Source organism: Maylandia zebra, linkage group LG3, assembly GCF_041146795.1.
Source record: "Maylandia zebra isolate NMK-2024a linkage group LG3, Mzebra_GT3a, whole genome shotgun sequence".
Classification (NCBI taxonomy): domain Eukaryota; kingdom Metazoa; phylum Chordata; class Actinopteri; order Cichliformes; family Cichlidae; genus Maylandia; species Maylandia zebra.
The window spans coordinates 28,089,400-28,106,733 of record NC_135169.1 but is presented as its reverse complement, the minus strand read 5'-3'; the positions used below and the strand labels follow the sequence as shown (position 1 = coordinate 28,106,733).

The window sequence follows — 17,334 nt, the reverse complement described above, 5'->3', positions numbered from 1 at the left end:
TGTTATGGAGAGATGTGTATTTTTAAACACAGCTTGGCACGTTGGCAATGAGGATACAGCGGCTGTATCGATCACGTGACTTTTTCTTAAAGCGACGCACGCACCGATACAAGCTTCGCTCTGTGAGCTTGATACATGCGTTGGTGCGTCATTGTTGCTGGACCCATCACTAGTTACGAGTAACGGCGTTACTAACTGTAAATGACCCAGATTATTTGTTTATTTGATATTTTTCAAACAGTTAAATCCCTGAACGAATTATACCTTATAATATAGATTAAACTCTTATTTTGAAATTCGTAACGGGCAACTTCCGGGAAGGAAGATCGTACCGCAACTGCTTGCCGCAGAAAGGATTAAATGAGAAGGTTATCGTTTTCCATCCATCTTAAAATTAGCATCTAGCTGGAAGGCGAACAGGTATGTTTGTGTGTTGTACTTGTTGTTTACATTTCGGACAATTTGTAAATGTATTACTTGATTGTTAATAAGTTTATGAGCGATCTAGCAGGCTGATGCTAGCACCTCCTGTGCCTTTTCTGTGAATTGATTAGCATAACAGAAACGTGGTTATATCAAGTGAATGTTTGTTTTATGTTATGGTTACAGCTCTTACGATGTGTCTATGGCAATTTGTGAATAAATGGGTTGGAATACCCCACCATGGTCCATCCGTAATGATCATTGAGTGCATCGTCTGAATAAAGTCCGGCTGGAATGCTACAGTAAGAGCTGATCCCCCGCATCATCCTGCTGCCATCCTGCACCACGGAACCACGAGGACGAGTCACGGAGCTGTGTTGCTATTCGTCTGGGATTGACAAGACATTTCACGGAGCAACTCAGTGCCATTCTATGGGTCTTCTAGACAGAGACTTTATAATCATCATGCAGCTGGCTTAATGGTTTGATGTGACGGTCAGAAAAGGTATGGAACATTTCATTCTAATCGACAAGGAAAGGACATTCATTCTCATCAGTGGTGGTTAAAGGGAGAGAGAAGGTCGTCAACTACTGTGGACATCTGCTGCATTAAGACACAACGGACATGAAGTAATAACAAGTGAAGTAATTTTGTTTATTGGTATTTACCACCACTACTGTATATTTATCATTCTTTCTACTGACCCAAAAGGGGGTGAAAGAGGGGCATTTAGTTCAATTTGTAACTGTACAATAGTAATGGTGTATTGATCTGTGTTTAGCATAAGAGGTTTACTTTACCACATCAGTTTGCAACAGCTAGCAGGTTGCATTTATTATTTTATACATTTCTTCTCAATGTTGTGTTGGTTATCCGCTTCTATTTCAACTTGGTTTAAAGTGCAAAGATTCTCCTCCCTTCTGTTAATGCAGCCTGTAAGTTATAGTAACCACAAGCAGCTCATTAACTAAAGCCTGCAAATTAGATAAGTAAATAACATAAACACGAAGGAAATGGAGACTCCCTCCTCACAAACAGAACTAGAGCATCAGATAGTCGACCTGCAGAATAAAATCAAAGGGCTTAAAGCGTCTCTTGAAGACACATCAGAAACTACGGAAATAGAACTTTTGGAGAAGGAAATTCAACGCAGAGAAGAAACGTTGAACAACTTACAAGGTGAGCTTAAGGAAGGCCTCCGACGTTCCACTCGAACAAAAATCCCAACTCCAAAGGCGCTCGAAATGCAGCAGGAGGAAGCAAGAAAAAGGGAAAGAAAGTTCATCTCAACGTACGAAAGATGGAAGATTCGAGCCCGAGAGTCAAGAGAGCAGCTCAAGTCAGACATTAGTAAAGGCGAGCTGGCATCTTTGATGGATTCTTTGGAGAAAGAGAAAGAAACTGTGTTAAACACTTACCTTGAAATACGAAGTCACATTACACCTTCTCCAGAATTAAGACGTCACGTTGACAGTTGTGAGGCAGTTACAGCCGAAATTATGAAAGTTACCTACGAGAGAATGTCAGATCTCGATGGTGATTATGATGCAGAACAAGTACATTGCCGTCTCAGGGAGCTGCTTAAGAACAGCTACGCACGCTCCATCTATGGATCCACTGCATCTAGAGTGACAAAGTCAATCCGTAGTCACAAAAGCACTACTCTAACACTCAAACAGGCGGATGCAGCAGCAGAGCTAGCTGCTAAGGAAGTCGAATTTGAAGGGTTGCTGGAAGAAGAGAGACAAATGGAGAAGATAGAGGAACAGCACAGAAAAATGGAAGTAGAAAAACGCAGACTTGAACGCCTTCAAGCAGAAAAGAATTTGAGGGCTGCTCGGGCCAAACTGCAAGTCTACAGCCAGGTAGCCTCGCAGGAAGGCAGTCTCCATTCCTCTAATAGTTCAGTGGGAAACCATCATGTTCCCCCTGCTATCAACCCTCCAACTCCCACCGTCACAGCATCGCCACCCGACCTAAACGTGTCATCCCTTGCCCAAGCCCTACAAGACAGTATGGCTCTAAATAGACTTCCAGTTCCAGAGCCGTCTGTATTTAGTGGGGACCCCATTCAGTTCATTGAGTGGAAAACTTCATTCATGTCACTTATTGACAAAAAGGCCATCTCCCCAGCAGACAAACTTTATTACTTGAGGAAGTATGTAGGCGGCCCAGCTCGTAAAACATTAGAAGGAACTTTCTATAGGAATGACAGCGACGCTTATAAGGATGCGTGGAACAAACTGGATAACAGATATGGCCAAACCTTTATTATACAGAAAGCCTTCAGAGATAAGCTCACAGATTGGCCAAAGATCCAACCAAGAGATGCAGAAGGATTAAGAGACTTCTCAGATTTCTTAAACGCTTGCCAAGATGCAATGACACATGTGAAGAGCCTCGAAATACTGAACGACTGTGAAGAGAATAAGAAGCTAATCCTTAAACTACCAGAGTGGATAGCATCTCACTGGAACAGGAAGGTTACTGAAGCCTTAAAGGGCAATAAGGAATTCCCCAGTTTTAAGGACTTCGCCACATTTATGGCGACAGAGGCAGAGATTGCTTGCAATCCAATCACCTCAGCTTATGCCCTCCGCAGCTCTGAGTCGAGCACTGCAAAACAAGGCAGCAGAGACCCTAAGAGGAACAAGGCAAGCGTTCTAAACACACAGACTGAGGCTGACACCGAGAGGCTCAAGCCAGTTAAAGGAAAGGAAAGGTCTCCTTGTGCCTTCTGTCAAAATAATCAACACAGACTACATGGATGTCCCAAGTTTATTGCTAAAACTCTGGAGGAGCGTCGAGATTTTGTCAGAGAACATAAGCTCTGCTATGGCTGCACCAAACCTGGACATAGTGCAAAAGACTGTCGACATCGACACTCATGCAAAACGTGCAAGGGTAAACATCCCACTTGTTTACACGATGACAACTATTTAAAGAAGGAAAGAGTTCTGCCACAGGAAACCACTATCCTGAGCAATGCCGGCCAAACGGAGGCTGCTGCAACTTCAATGTCAGTGATTACTGGACAGCCAACTAACACATCAATGATTGTGCCTGTGTGGGTGTCAAAAAAGGATACAGGAACTGAGAAACTGGTTTACGCCTTGCTAGACACGCAAAGCGACACGACGTTTGTTGAGCAGGAACTGAGTGATGTATTAAAGGCAGATTCCTGTCCAGTTAAGCTGAAGTTAACTACGATGATTGGACGCGACGTGATCGTAAAGAGCCAAAGAGTCTCAGGGCTTTGTGTTCGGGGTTATCGCTCTTCCCTCCTCATCGACCTTCCTCCTGCTTATACCAAGGATTGCATACCAGTAAACAGAGCCCATATCCCAACATGCGAGACAGCTAAAAGGTGGAATCATCTCTCCAAGGTCATAGAAGAGATTCCACCTCTACAGGACTGTGAGGTTGGTTTATTGATAGGCTATAACTGCGTACGAGCAATGGCACCAAGAGACGTCATAACGGGAGGAGACGATGAGCCTTATGCAATTCGTACCGACTTAGGATGGAGCATAGTTGGTGGTACGTCGACATGCCCCGACACCTCAAGTACGGCGGGACAGTGCTTCCGAGTTGCAGTCAGGGAGCTCCCACCAGTCACTCCGGCAGATGCCATTCGCATTCTAGAGTCTGACTTTAAGGATGCTAAGGAAGACGGCAAACCAGTGTCTCAGGAGGACATCCTGTTCCTGGACAAACTCAAGAACCACATCGAAAAGAACAGTCTAGGTCACTACGAGATGCCGTTGCCCTTTAAGGAGAGACCTACCTTACCTGACAACAAACAGCTTGCAGTCATACGTCTGAGCCATCTAAAGAGGAAGCTGTTAAAGGATGAAGGGTACAAAGAACAGTATATCAAGTTCATGGAGGAGGTCATAGAAAGGGGTGATGCAGAGGAAGTCCACGATGATGGGAAAGAGGGCGAAAAATGGTACATACCTCATCACGGTGTATTCCACGACAAGAAGCCAGGCAAACTGCGCGTGGTGTTCGACTGCTCTGCCAAGTACCAGGGAACCAGTTTGAATGATCATCTGCTCACTGGACCTGACCTGATGAACAATCTCAACGGTGTACTTCTTCGCTTCCGGTTGCACTCCACTGCATTGATGTGCGACATAGAGAAAATGTTTCACCAATTTCATGTGAAGAAGTCAGACCAGGATTACCTGCGCTTCCTTTGGTGGAAGAAAGGAGATCTCGGTGCACAGCCCCAAGAATACCGTATGAGGGTGCATATCTTTGGCGCAGCCTCATCGCCTGGCTGTGCGAACTACGGATTGAAGCATTTGGCTACAGAAAATAAGGACCGATACCCATTAGGCTCTCAGTTCATTCTGAGAAATTTCTATGTCGACGATGGAGTCACAAGTACAGACAGCTCAGAGAAGGCTATCAAGTTAGCAGAAGAAGCCAGAAAACTTTGTGCCCTGGGTGGTCTTAGGCTCCACAAGTTTGTGTCCAATGACAAAGCTGTCCTGGTAAGCATACCAGCAACTGAACGTGCATCAGACATTAAAGACCTCAACCTTGCCTTTGATAACTTACCTTCAGAGAGAGCGTTGGGTATCCAATGGCACGTCGAATCAGACTGCCTGAAGATCAGCACCAACCTTAAGGAACAGCCTGCAACACGTCGAGGCATATTGTCCATTGTTGCATCCCTGTACGATCCCTTGGGTCTCATAGCCCCCTTTTTGCTCATTGGAAAGGAAGTGCTGCAGCAGATGTGCTGCCATGGAACAGGTTGGGACGACCCTCTAACCAACGAACTTCGTCCACGGTGGGAGAAATGGAAAAACGACCTCAACAACTTGGAGAGGATAAATATACCCCGAAGTTATGCCCCGGCAGATTTCGGAAGGGTTATTAAACGTGAGTTACATCACTTCTCCGACGCAAGCACTACTGGCTATGGACAGTGTTCATATCTGAGGCTTAGCAATGAAGAAGGAGACATCCACTGTGCTTTAGTCATGGCCAAATCTCGTGTCGCCCCAACAAAGGTCACCACGATCCCAAGATTAGAGTTGACGGCTGCAGTCATCTCTGTGAAAACCAGCAATGTTTTGAAGGAAGAACTTGGATATGCGGACATTGAAGAGCATTTTTGGACCGATTCCAAGGTTGTACTAGGGTACATCAATAATGAGGCTCGACGTTTTCATACATTCGTAGCCAACCGTATCCAGAAGATACATCTCTACACGAATCAAAGGCAATGGAGATACGTCCCTACTGACCAGAATCCTGCGGATCGTGCTTCTAGAGGTTGTTTTGTCCATGAGCTAATATCATCGGACTGGTTTACCGGCCCTGCATTTCTATGGGAAAAGGGAGTTGACCTCTCAGAAGAGGTGGCTCCGGAACTGTCAGTCGGAGATCCAGAAGTTAAGGAAACACGGACTCTAAACACGGAAACTGTAGAACAAGATTCTCTTACTTATCGGCTGGCAAAGTTCTCATCCTGGACTCGTGCCATCTGTGCAGTGGCTCGCATTCTTCGAAGGATCAACAAGGATAAGTCAATCGGCCTCTCTACAGTGCAGGAAAGAGAAGAAGCCGAGCGCCTCATCATCAAAGATCTGCAGAGACAAACATATTCGGAGGAAGTGCGGCTACTGAAGAAAGGTTGTCAGCTGCCACCTCATAACAAGCTACATCACCTCAACCCCTTCTTGGACAACAATGGTGTGATTAAGGTGGGAGGTCGACTCCGTGATTCAAACCTTCCTCTCTCAGTTAAACACCCTACCATCATTCCAAAGGAACATCATGTTACAAGGATGATCATAGCATACTGTCATGAAGAAGTCAAACATCAAGGCAAGGGAATGACTCTCAGTGCAATTAGGACAAGAGGTTACTGGATACCAGGAATTGGCAGGACGGTTGCATCCTATCTTCGCCGATGTGTAGTTTGTCGGAAGCTTCGGAGACGGACAGAAGAACAGAAAATGGCCGATCTCCCTCCAGAGCGAGTAAATCCATCTCCACCCTTTACCTACTGTGGAATGGATTGCTTTGGACCCTTCTATAGCAAGCAAGGACGTAGTGTGCGAAAACGATATGGTCTCCTTTTCACCTGCTTCTCCTCCAGAGCCATCCATATTGAAATGCTGGAGGATCTATCTACAGACTCATTCATAATTGGACTGCGCTGCTTCATTGCTATACGTGGAGCCGTACGCCAGATCAAATCTGACCAAGGCAGTAACTTCCTAGGAGCCAAGAATGAACTGCAGGAAGCCCTCACGGAATTAGATGGTGATAAACTGACGAACTTCCTTTCTAAGAAGCAGTGTGACTTCATCCTAAATGCTCCTGGATCAAGTCATGTTGGTGGATTGTGGGAGCGTCAAATTAGAACAGTCAGGAGTGTTCTCAACGCGACCCTTGGACTCTCACCTGGAAACCTACCTGATGCTTCCCTCCGAGCATTCTTCTATGAAGCAATGACGATAGTTAATAGTCGTCCTCTCACTATTGAAAACCTACATGATCCCAACAGTCTTGAGCCACTGACACCAAACCACTTACTTACCCTGAAGTCTACCATGGCCCTTCCTCCCCCCGGCAAGTTCATAAGGGAAGATATGTATGCGAGAAAGAGATGGCGCCACGTACAATATTTGGCCGAGCAGTTCTGGAGCCGTTGGCAGAAAGAGTACTTAGCCAACATTGCCTTTAGACAACGCTGGCACACCCCAAAGAGAAACCTGCAGATTGGGGATATAGTCATAATGAAGGATGAAGACTTGCCCAGAAATGAATGGAGGTTGGGAAGAGTCGTAGAGACTACAATGGACAGAGATGGACTGGTTAGGAGAGTGAAGCTCTGTCTAGGTGACAGGAAACTTGGCAAAAATGGTGAACGTCTTACTAAGCGGTCAGTGCTCGAACGGCCAGTTCAAAAACTAGTCTTATTGTTGGAAGGTGACTAGTCCATTCCTTGCATACTATGCTTCTGTTGTTTGGTCATTATTTGTATTATGAAATCATTGTGTTCTTTCTTCCTATGTTTATGGAGTTATGTTTTTGAACACTAATGATTTGGTGGGAGTGTAAATGACCCAGATTATTTGTTTATTTGATATTTTTCAAACAGTTAAATCCCTGAACGAATTATACCTTATAATATAGATTAAACTCTTATTTTGAAATTCGTAACGGGCAACTTCCGGGAAGGAAGATCGTACCGCAACTGCTTGCCGCAGAAAGGATTAAATGAGAAGGTTATCGTTTTCCATCCATCTTAAAATTAGCATCTAGCTGGAAGGCGAACAGGTATGTTTGTGTGTTGTACTTGTTGTTTACATTTCGGACAATTTGTAAATGTATTACTTGATTGTTAATAAGTTTATGAGCGATCTAGCAGGCTGATGCTAGCACCTCCTGTGCCTTTTCTGTGAATTGATTAGCATAACAGAAACGTGGTTATATCAAGTGAATGTTTGTTTTATGTTATGGTTACAGCTCTTACGATGTGTCTATGGCAATTTGTGAATAAATGGGTTGGAATACCCCACCATGGTCCATCCGTAATGATCATTGAGTGCATCGTCTGAATAAAGTCCGGCTGGAATGCTACACTAACAGCGTTACTTTTTTCAGTAACAAGTAATTTAACTAATTACTATTTGTATCATTAAAATTCTGTTACTAACAAGAAAATGCGGTCCGTTACTATTTTTCAACAAACAGACAGTTGAAGCTGTGTTCAGCTTACTGCATCTTATATCAGTTGCACGGAATAGCTGTAAGTAATCTGGGCGCTATAGCTTTAAGCAGCTGCGCGCGCTTGTGCGGACGGCAATCACTTTCTGCCCAACCATCACTTTTTGGCACAACACCTGGAGCTAAGGGGGCAAAACAATCGCATGAGTGCTGCAGTTTGACTGAGGAAGAATAAAGTAGTCGTGGTAAGCCAATCACATGACCACTTAAAGACAAAACAACAAGGTGATATATACCAGTTTTTAAATTGTGTTGAGAGGCCACATAAAACCAGAGTCATGATAAACAATAAATACACAGCGTTTTTTCCTCAATAGTTTCGTCACGTTTACTGTCCAAGGACAGCGCAGCAAGCACTCTCTGCTTATGAGCAAAAAAAACAACAACAAAAAAACCTCACCCCTTTCGTGTTGGTGGAAAAATGTACCATGTTGACCAATCAAAAATGATATGGCAACATGACATTTGGTTGTTTAGAAAGAGGGGGGAGGTTTAGGGAGTGGGAGTGACAGAGAGTGAGAGAGAAAGAAAGACAACAGAAAAGGAGAGAGAGCGAGTTTTGAGATGTTGAGAGATTTGTGACGTTTAGCGTGTTTGGAGTGTGTAGTTAATGTGTTGTCTTATGTAGTTAGTGTGTAGTGTTGTGGATAGTTTTGCATTGTGTGTAAGAACAATGAGGCGACTGCTGTCTCCAGGTAGAAACAGGAATGATACACCTGCTGCTGTCAGACCTGCAGGTATCAGGCTGTGATGTTCTCCTTTATAGTGGACAGAAATTAATTTTTTGGAGTGGCACAAATAATTTGTGGCATCTTATTGAATGCAGAACAGCTGATTGTTCTGTAAATAGTTTGAAATGGTTATTAAAAAAAGGGTAAAATGGCTGCAAAATTTGTGCATATGATTTTAAAATTGACAATTTATATTTGCATTTAAAGTTATGAAATATGATTTAATAAACATGTTTCTAGTTATTACAGTAAAAAAATATATAACTTTATCTACTGTCTGATTTTAGATCAATTTTTTTAATACAGTATGTCAAAATGAAAACATCTGTAAAAGACACATGAGGTTGTGCTGAAAAGGATGATACCAAACAAGGCAAAGTAAATAATATTTAAAGGTGAACTTTAGAGGTAAAATCAAAAGGGGTTAAAAATAGCCAATTATACCCCGGATCCCAGAGGGTTAAACATTTTTTAAAGTAAACCAGTAGTTACTTTTCAAGTAATTAATTACTTTTAGAATCTGGTAACTCAGTTACTAACTCAGTTACTTTTTTGAAGAAGTAACTAATAACTATAATTAATTACTTTTTCAAAGTAACTTGCCCAACACTGGGGTCAACATACCTGAACCAGACGATTGATTCATTACCAGACCTCAAGACATGCTGAGGAGGGAATTTAGCATTTTAAATAAGCTGTGCTGGATCAAGCACACATCCAAAACCGGCAGGACACTGGCACTTGAGGCCATTAGTTGCCTACCCCTGACTTAAATGAAGTGGATAGGTCTTCACTTATCCTCTGCCAATTTTGAGTTTACCTGGGGCTTAAGGAGACAGCTGGTAGATGTCAGCCATGGAAATATTGAGAGTGGAACGGGGCTCACCTACACTGCCACTTTTTCCACCATGATCATAAATACTATGTGGCACTATGTTAAAGACAGAGACATGAAAATAGTAGCCCCCCATTTTATTTGATGCTCAGAGACATTTTCTTTTAGTAAGGCCACTGCAATGTAAGTTTTACTGTTGTATAAGTTCCGCCAGCAGAGGGCGCTCGGTCCTGTACGCATCGGTAGCTGACGCTACAGTAGAAGAAGTAGTGTCAGTGATGAAGAGGCAGCGTACGGCCCGCGCGCCAAAGATAACTGATTGCCTTATTTCTGTTTTTACAGGTAAGCTGGGTGGTTGATAATATAAACAGATGTTATAAAAGTGACAGACAGCAGTGGCGATTAATGATAAATGTCTTGTTTGTGGCGAATGTTAAGCTAAAGAGCTAATTTCCAAGTTGGTCCAGTTGTTAGCCTGTGCCGATTCAAGTGTTAGACTGTACCGAAACTCTGTGAGCTCGGTGCAGGTGTATTTTTGGGTTAAAGCCACAAGATATATATTTTGCACAATAAGAGAAAGTGTGAATTGCTTTATGTTTAGTTCATGAAGAGTGAATGCTATAGAAATATGTTAAGAAAAACATTTATTTGAAAGAGATCTAGTTTATTAAATACAGTTAAGAAGACAGGTTGATAAATAGATTAAAACAGTAGCAAAAACAAGATAAAACTGTAATGAGTTCACTATGTTGTTCATGTGCATAGTAAAATGTATTTGTGTAATTTAACCAGTTTACAAAGGTGGTGCATGTGAATGTGAAATTGTATAAGTTACTTGTATAAAGTAATGTCAGCTACACTAGAAGAAGTAGTGTCAGTGATGAAGAGGCAGCGTACGGCCCGCGCGCCAAAGATAACTGATTGCCTTATTTCTGTTTTTACAGTTTTCTGTAAAAATAAATATGTTGCACGGGAGATGAGTTGGCCCATCATTTCAACAGTGTAACATATTTTGGCGAGCCAGCCAGGAGGTGGCGCTAGTGAGTCAACACCATCACCAACCACCTTCTTTCCCAAGAGACGAACCTTCAACCAAAAGAAATGGAATCACTGCAACCTCTGCGTGACGAAGTGAGTGCAGCCTTGTGGCAGTTGGAGAGAGAGCATCTTGTGGATGTCTGCAGGCGACTGAAATGTTCCGGCCTGGACAGCGCAGAGTCTCACAGCAAGACCAAGAGGACACTCATCAGGTTGGCAGAGGGCATGTTTGATGATGTGGAGAAAAGTGAGGAAGAGGATCAAGTGAAACAGTTTTATAAAGACATTGCTGTATACATCCAGAGACTAAGCAAAGGGGAGAGTCAGTCAGAAAGGGAACCCCAAGGCATAGAGTCTATGCAAAAGAAAGATCTTGAGAACACCGCATGTGCTACTCCAGTACATATTGCAGATTACTCACCCAGAGCCCGACCAGAGGCAATGCGAACTCTTCAAGAGGTAACACTGAAGAGGGAGTTTAAAATCTGTGGGCAGATTGGAGAGCATGGGCAGAAGGACAAGCTATCCTATCTCAGCTTGATTCGCCAGATTGAGAATGGGAGTGAAAAAGGGCACTCGGAGACTGAAATTGTGGAAGCGGTAATTAGGGCCATTAGTCCAGGAACGCCCCTAAGAGACATGTTGGAGATTAAACGTGGGTTAACACTTAGCAAACTGCTCACCATATTAAAGGGACACTATAGGGAAGACAGCCCCACTGAGCTTTACCATCAGCTCCTCAATATCTCCCAAGAGCCCAAAGAAACTGCTTTAAACTTTGTATTTCGTGCCATTGAACTTAAAGAGAAGTTGTTATGGAAAGCGGCAAATGAGGAGACAGATGAACTGTATAGCAGAGCCACCATCCAGCGCAAATTCCTCCGCTCCATTGAAACTGGGCTGCTCAGTGACTCTATCAAGTATCAGCTACTGCCCCCCCTAAACGACATAACCATAACAGATGAAGAACTGATTGAGAAAGTCAATGAAGCTTCAAAGCTAGAAAATGAAAGATTTGAGAAACGGAAAAGGTCCACTGCAGCCAAGATTCCCAGGGTCCAAGAGCTCCAAACAGAATGCCAAACAGCCCTGACATCTGCTCAGAGCCCCTCCAAACCCAGAGAATCCCCCGCTACAGTGGCCATGACAACAGTGAAAAATAAAGAGACTAAGTCAGACACGCAGCAGATTATAGAAGAACTACGTAAAGAGATGAAACAAATGTTTATGGCTGCTATGGAAACCAGTCCCCGCCCCATGGCACCAAAGCAACGAGAAAAAGGCTGTAAAAAGTGCAAAGAAGAGGGGAAAGGAGAGAACTGCCTGCACTGTTTCAAATGTGGGCGAGAGGGCCACTACTCCCGTGGATGCCGAGCACCGAGACTGCCATCGGGAAACGGGGAGGGACTACTGAGATGGGACCAACAGTAGTCCAAAGCCCACGGTCCCATAATGAACAGTCAAGCCCACCAACATCCTCCAAAGAAACTGCAGCTGGTGTCCCATCAGCGGTAACTGAGGTTCACTATCTACCCCCTCAACGAAAGTCACGGTTAGTAAGCCTAGTGGGAAACAGATGTACTGTGAACTGTTTTATGGACAATCACCCAGCTAAGGTGTTGTGGGATTCAGGGGCACAGTCCAGCATAGTAAATGAAAACTGGCGGCAAAACCACCTCCCTCACACAGTCGTCAGACCTGTTTCAGAACTGTTAGACAATGAGACGCTCACAGTGTTTGCTGCAAATGACACACCCATTCCCTACATTGGTTGGATAGAAGTCAGCTTCAGACTAGGCAGTGATTTGTCCCCAACCAGTGAGCTGCAAGTTCCAATATTGGTATCCAGTGACCCGGCTGTGGCCAGTGATCCCATCATTGGCTACAATGTCATTGAAGCTATCGTGAACCAGGAAGAAGTAAAGACCAAAGGAGGAAGAAAACAGCTAGCACACTATGTGAGTAAAGCATTTGAAATAACTGTACGCACTGCACATAATGTTGTCAAGCTTGTGCAGAACAGCAGTGAAGGCCCAGAGACAGGTGTGGTAAGGACTGGTGTAAGAAGAGTGCCTTTGTCAGCGAACCAAGTCACTACAGTTTATGTACGGGCACACGTTAGTTCACATGCCCGGGGCCAAGACATGCTCTTTCTACCTGATGGAGCTGACCCACAACCAGAGGGCATAATATTCGGTGATGTACTGGTGAAAATCCCAGACAGAAAAGTACCATATGTGCCCATCCCTGTGACTAACACCACAGACCACACCGTTTATCTGGAGAGCCGTAAAGTGATTGGATACCTTGAACCAGTAAAGACTGTATACACAGCTGGCATCCAGACTAAAGTAAATGAGCTGACACAAGAGAACAAAAATGGTACAGAGCTAAAGTCACACAACCCGAGTAACACACAGACACGAGAGAACCAACAGAGACCAAAGTCATGGGACCCACCAGTGGATCTCCAGCATCTGGATGAAAATCAGCGAGCGGCTGCGAGGAAGATGTTGCGAGAGGAATGTGAGGCGTTTGCATATGACAGTGACGATGTCGGCTGCATACCATCCCTGAGGATGCATATAAGCCTCCATGACACAAACCCTGTGAAAAAGACTTACATGTCCATCCCAAAACCCCTGCACAACGAAGTGAAAGAGTATTTGCAAGACCTGCTTAACAAAGGCTGGATCACACCATCACGGTCCCCCTACTCATCACCTGTGGTGTGTGTCCGCAAGAAAGACGGCACTCTCCGCCTTTGTTGTGACTTTAGGGAGCTCAACCGCAAGTCAGTCCCAGATCGCCATCCAATCCCAAGGATCCAAGACATGTTGGATGCTCTGGGCGGGAGCTCCTGGTTTTCTGTGTTAGACCAGGGTAAGGCGTACCACCAGGGTTTCTTGGATGAAGAAAGCCGCCCCTTAACCGCCTTCATCACACCCTGGGGGCTCTATCAGTGGGTACGCATTCCCTTTGGCCTGAGCTCCGCACCCGCCGAGTTCCAGAGAAGCATGGAGCACTGTATGGCAGGCCTCAGAGACACTATCTGCCTCCCATACCTGGACGACAACCTGGTGCACAGCAGCAGCTTTGATGAACACTTGGAACATATCCGCCTTGTCCTCCAGCGTTACAGAGAGCATGGTGTTAAGCTGACCCCAAAGAAATGTGAACTGTTCAGGCGAAGTGTGAAGTTTCTGGGAAAGCTGGTAACAGGTGAAGGCTACACAATGGACCCGGCAGAGTTGGCCCCGGTAATGGCGTTAAAGGAAAAGACACCTGCAACCGTCGGAGAGGTACGTCAAATGCTTGGTTTCCTCTCTTATTACAGGCCTTTCATCCCCAACTTCTCCCGTGTAGCCCATCCACTCTACAGCCTGCTCAGCCCTCCATCTTCTGAGAACTCTGGTCCAGTCTCAGCCGACAAGTGCAAAAAGGAAGTGAAGAAAAATAAAGGCCACTTACCATCACGGGCGCCCGTTCAGTGGACGACCTCCCACCAGGAGACATTGAACCAGCTTGTAGATGCACTTACAAGACCCCCCATTCTTGGGTACCCCGACTTCACAGAGCCTTTTGTGTTACATTGTGATGCATCACAGGTTGGGCTAGGTGCTGTTTTGTATCAGCGGCAGCAAGGCAAGATGAGAGTCGTAGCATATGGCTCCCGCACCCTGAGTCCAGCAGAGAAAAAGTACCACCTGCACTCTGGCAAATTAGAGTTTTTGGCTATGAAGTGGGCGATTTGTGAACGTTTCCGGGATTATCTGTACCATGCCCCATCGTTCGTGGTGTACACTGATAATAACCCACTAACATATGTGCTCACTACTGCGAAGCTTAACGCCACAGGTCACAGATGGGTCGCGGAGCTGGCCAGCTACAACTTCACCATCCGCTACCGTCCAGGCAAGACCAACGCAGATGCTGATGGGCTGTCGCGAATGCCGCTGGACATTGACAGCTACATGAAGAGCTGTACAGCTGAAGTTGGACAGGAAGCCATAAGCGCATCAATGGAGTCTGTAACGGTGGAGGAGAGAGACCCTTGCCAAGGCGTTGGAGTTATCCAGGTGAGTGCTCTGAAATTAATCAAAGATTCTGACACTACCCAGTCTTTTACACCAGACCAGATACGCAGAGCCCAGGAAGCAGATGAAGTTCTGGCAAGAGTGCTCTGGTATAAGTCGCTGGGTAGAAGACCAAGTAGAACTGAGGTGAAGTCAGAGCATCCTGCAGTAGCTGCACTACTCAAGCAGTGGTTGAAGCTTCACGTCGACCAGAATGGTGTCCTGCGTCGCCAAACATCACGCCGAGAGCAGCTACTGGTCCCTAAAGCCTATCGTCCCCTGGTTTTTAAAGAACTCCACCAAGACATGGGCCATTTAGGGGTGGAAAGAACGCTCGACCTGATTCGAGACAGGTTCTACTGGCCGCAAATGGCGAAAGAGGTTGAACACTTTGTTACAGAAGAATGTGAGTGTCTTAAGAAGAAGAAACCGAGTAAGCAGACCCGTGCACCTTTGTCCTCGATCCAGTCCACTTACCCATTCCAGCTGGTGTCCATAGACTTCCTTCACCTGGAAAAGTGTAAGCAGGGCTACGAGTATATACTTGTTATCATGGATCACTTCACGAGGTTTGCCCAAGCCTATGCAACGAAGAACAAAGCAGCTAAAACAGTCGCTGACAAGCTCTTCAATGACTTTGCACTCAAGTTTGGCTTCCCGACCAGACTACACCACGACATGGGCAAGGAGTTTGAAAACAAACTCATGGCAAGACTGAAAGAACTCTCTGGTATCCAGGGCTCCCACACGACACCCTACCACCCACAGGGTAATGGACAGGTGGAGAGATTCAACCGCACCCTGCTGTCCATGTTGCGGACCCTGGAGGACAAGGAGAAGGATGATTGGAAAGAGTCGCTAGCTAAAGTCGTCCACGCGTACAACTGTACGAAGAATGAGGCAACAGGCTACGCCCCATATTACCTCATCTTCGGACGTTCCCCACGCCTGCCCATCGACTTGCTCTTCAACCTAAAAAGGGATGAAGCTCATGTGGACTATGATGACTATGTTAGCTGCTGGAAAAAGAGAATGCAGGAGGCGTACACAGTGGCTTCTCAAACTGCTACCAAGGAAGCTGCTCGAGGCAAAGCGTACTATGACAAGAAAGTTAAAGGGAGAGATCTTCAGCCTGGGGATAGAGTGCTCCTCCGAAATCTCACTCCTCGTGGTGGTCCCGCGAAGATCCAGTCCTTTTGGGAAAACCAAGTCTACAAAGTGAAGGAGAGGAAAGCAGATGACAGTCCAGTGTATGTCATCAGCCCTGAAAATGGCCAAGGCAGAGATAAAGTGGTGCACAGAAATCTCCTACTGCCCTGTGACTTCCTACCAAGTGAGAAGCCATCAACACAGACTGTTCAGCCCCAAAAAGACTCTCCGACTGTGACAAGGAAGAAGTTCAGACCTCCGCGTAGACAGCAGCAGCCAGGGAATGGCGACACATCGGATGATGACGACAGTGGCACCTTCCAGTGGTACCTCAGGCCGGTTCCAGGGAGACGACAGAGGCAGACTCCGCTTAACCCTTTGGCAGAGTCCTTCCAGCCTCATCTGAGTCTCCACTGTCAAGAAGAGGATTTGCCACTACAGAGCGAAGAGGATTTGCCACTACAGAGCGAAGAGGATTTGCCACTACAGAGCGAAGAGGATTTGCCACTACAAACTGAAGAGACTGGGCCTGGGCAGATCCAAGGCCCTGACTCTGACAATGACAGGCCATTGAGTGGTGATGCTATGACTGACATTCTAGCTGCAACTGGTGGTGAGACTGACTCTGTGAGGCAGCGGCCTCAAAGACAAAGACAGCAACCAACGGTACTGAGCTATGACACTTTAGGTCAGCCAACTTTGGTTCAGAGGAACTGTACAGTGACTATGGCTCAGGTTATTGACTGTAATGGCTTCTGGAGACCATGGGCTGTGGGAGTGTGTTAAAACTATGGTTGAATAGATGATGCACACAGAAATGTCAGGTGACATTTAATTTTGTGGGGGAGAGTGTGGCACTATGTTAAAGACAGAGACATGAAAATAGTAGCCCCCCATTTTATTTGATGCTCAGAGACATTTTCTTTTAGTAAGGCCACTGCAATGTAAGTTTTACTGTTGTATAAGTTCCGCCAGCAGAGGGCGCTCGGTCCTGTACGCATCGGTAGCTGACGCTACAGTAGAAGAAGTAGTGTCAGTGATGAAGAGGCAGCGTACGGCCCGCGCGCCAAAGATAACTGATTGCCTTATTTCTGTTTTTACAGGTAAGCTGGGTGGTTGATAATATAAACAGATGTTATAAAAGTGACAGACAGCAGTGGCGATTAATGATAAATGTCTTGTTTGTGGCGAATGTTAAGCTAAAGAGCTAATTTCCAAGTTGGTCCAGTTGTTAGCCTGTGCCGATTCAAGTGTTAGACTGTACCGAAACTCTGTGAGCTCGGTGCAGGTGTATTTTTGGGTTAAAGCCACAAGATATATATT

General features: G+C 45.3%; 1 protein-coding gene across 1 annotated transcript; it reads left to right on the top strand.

Annotated features, from left to right (window-relative positions):
* Nucleotides 1-205: 205 nt before the first annotated feature.
* On the top strand, nt 206-8,041 carry LOC111500990 (uncharacterized). The gene is made up of 3 exons (XM_076882178.1): nt 206-420; nt 610-7,732; nt 7,922-8,041. The coding sequence occupies exon 2, from the start codon at nt 1,438-1,440 to the stop codon at nt 7,387-7,389; it is 5,952 nt and encodes a 1,983-aa protein (XP_076738293.1). The 5' UTR covers nt 206-420; nt 610-1,437; the 3' UTR covers nt 7,390-7,732; nt 7,922-8,041.
* The last annotated feature ends 9,293 nt before the right edge of the window (nt 8,042-17,334 follow it).

Coding starts and splice junctions, on each gene's coding strand:
- LOC111500990 (XM_076882178.1), top strand. CDS start 1,438: ATGGAGACTCCCTCCTCACAAACAGAACTAGAGCATCAGATAGTCGAC.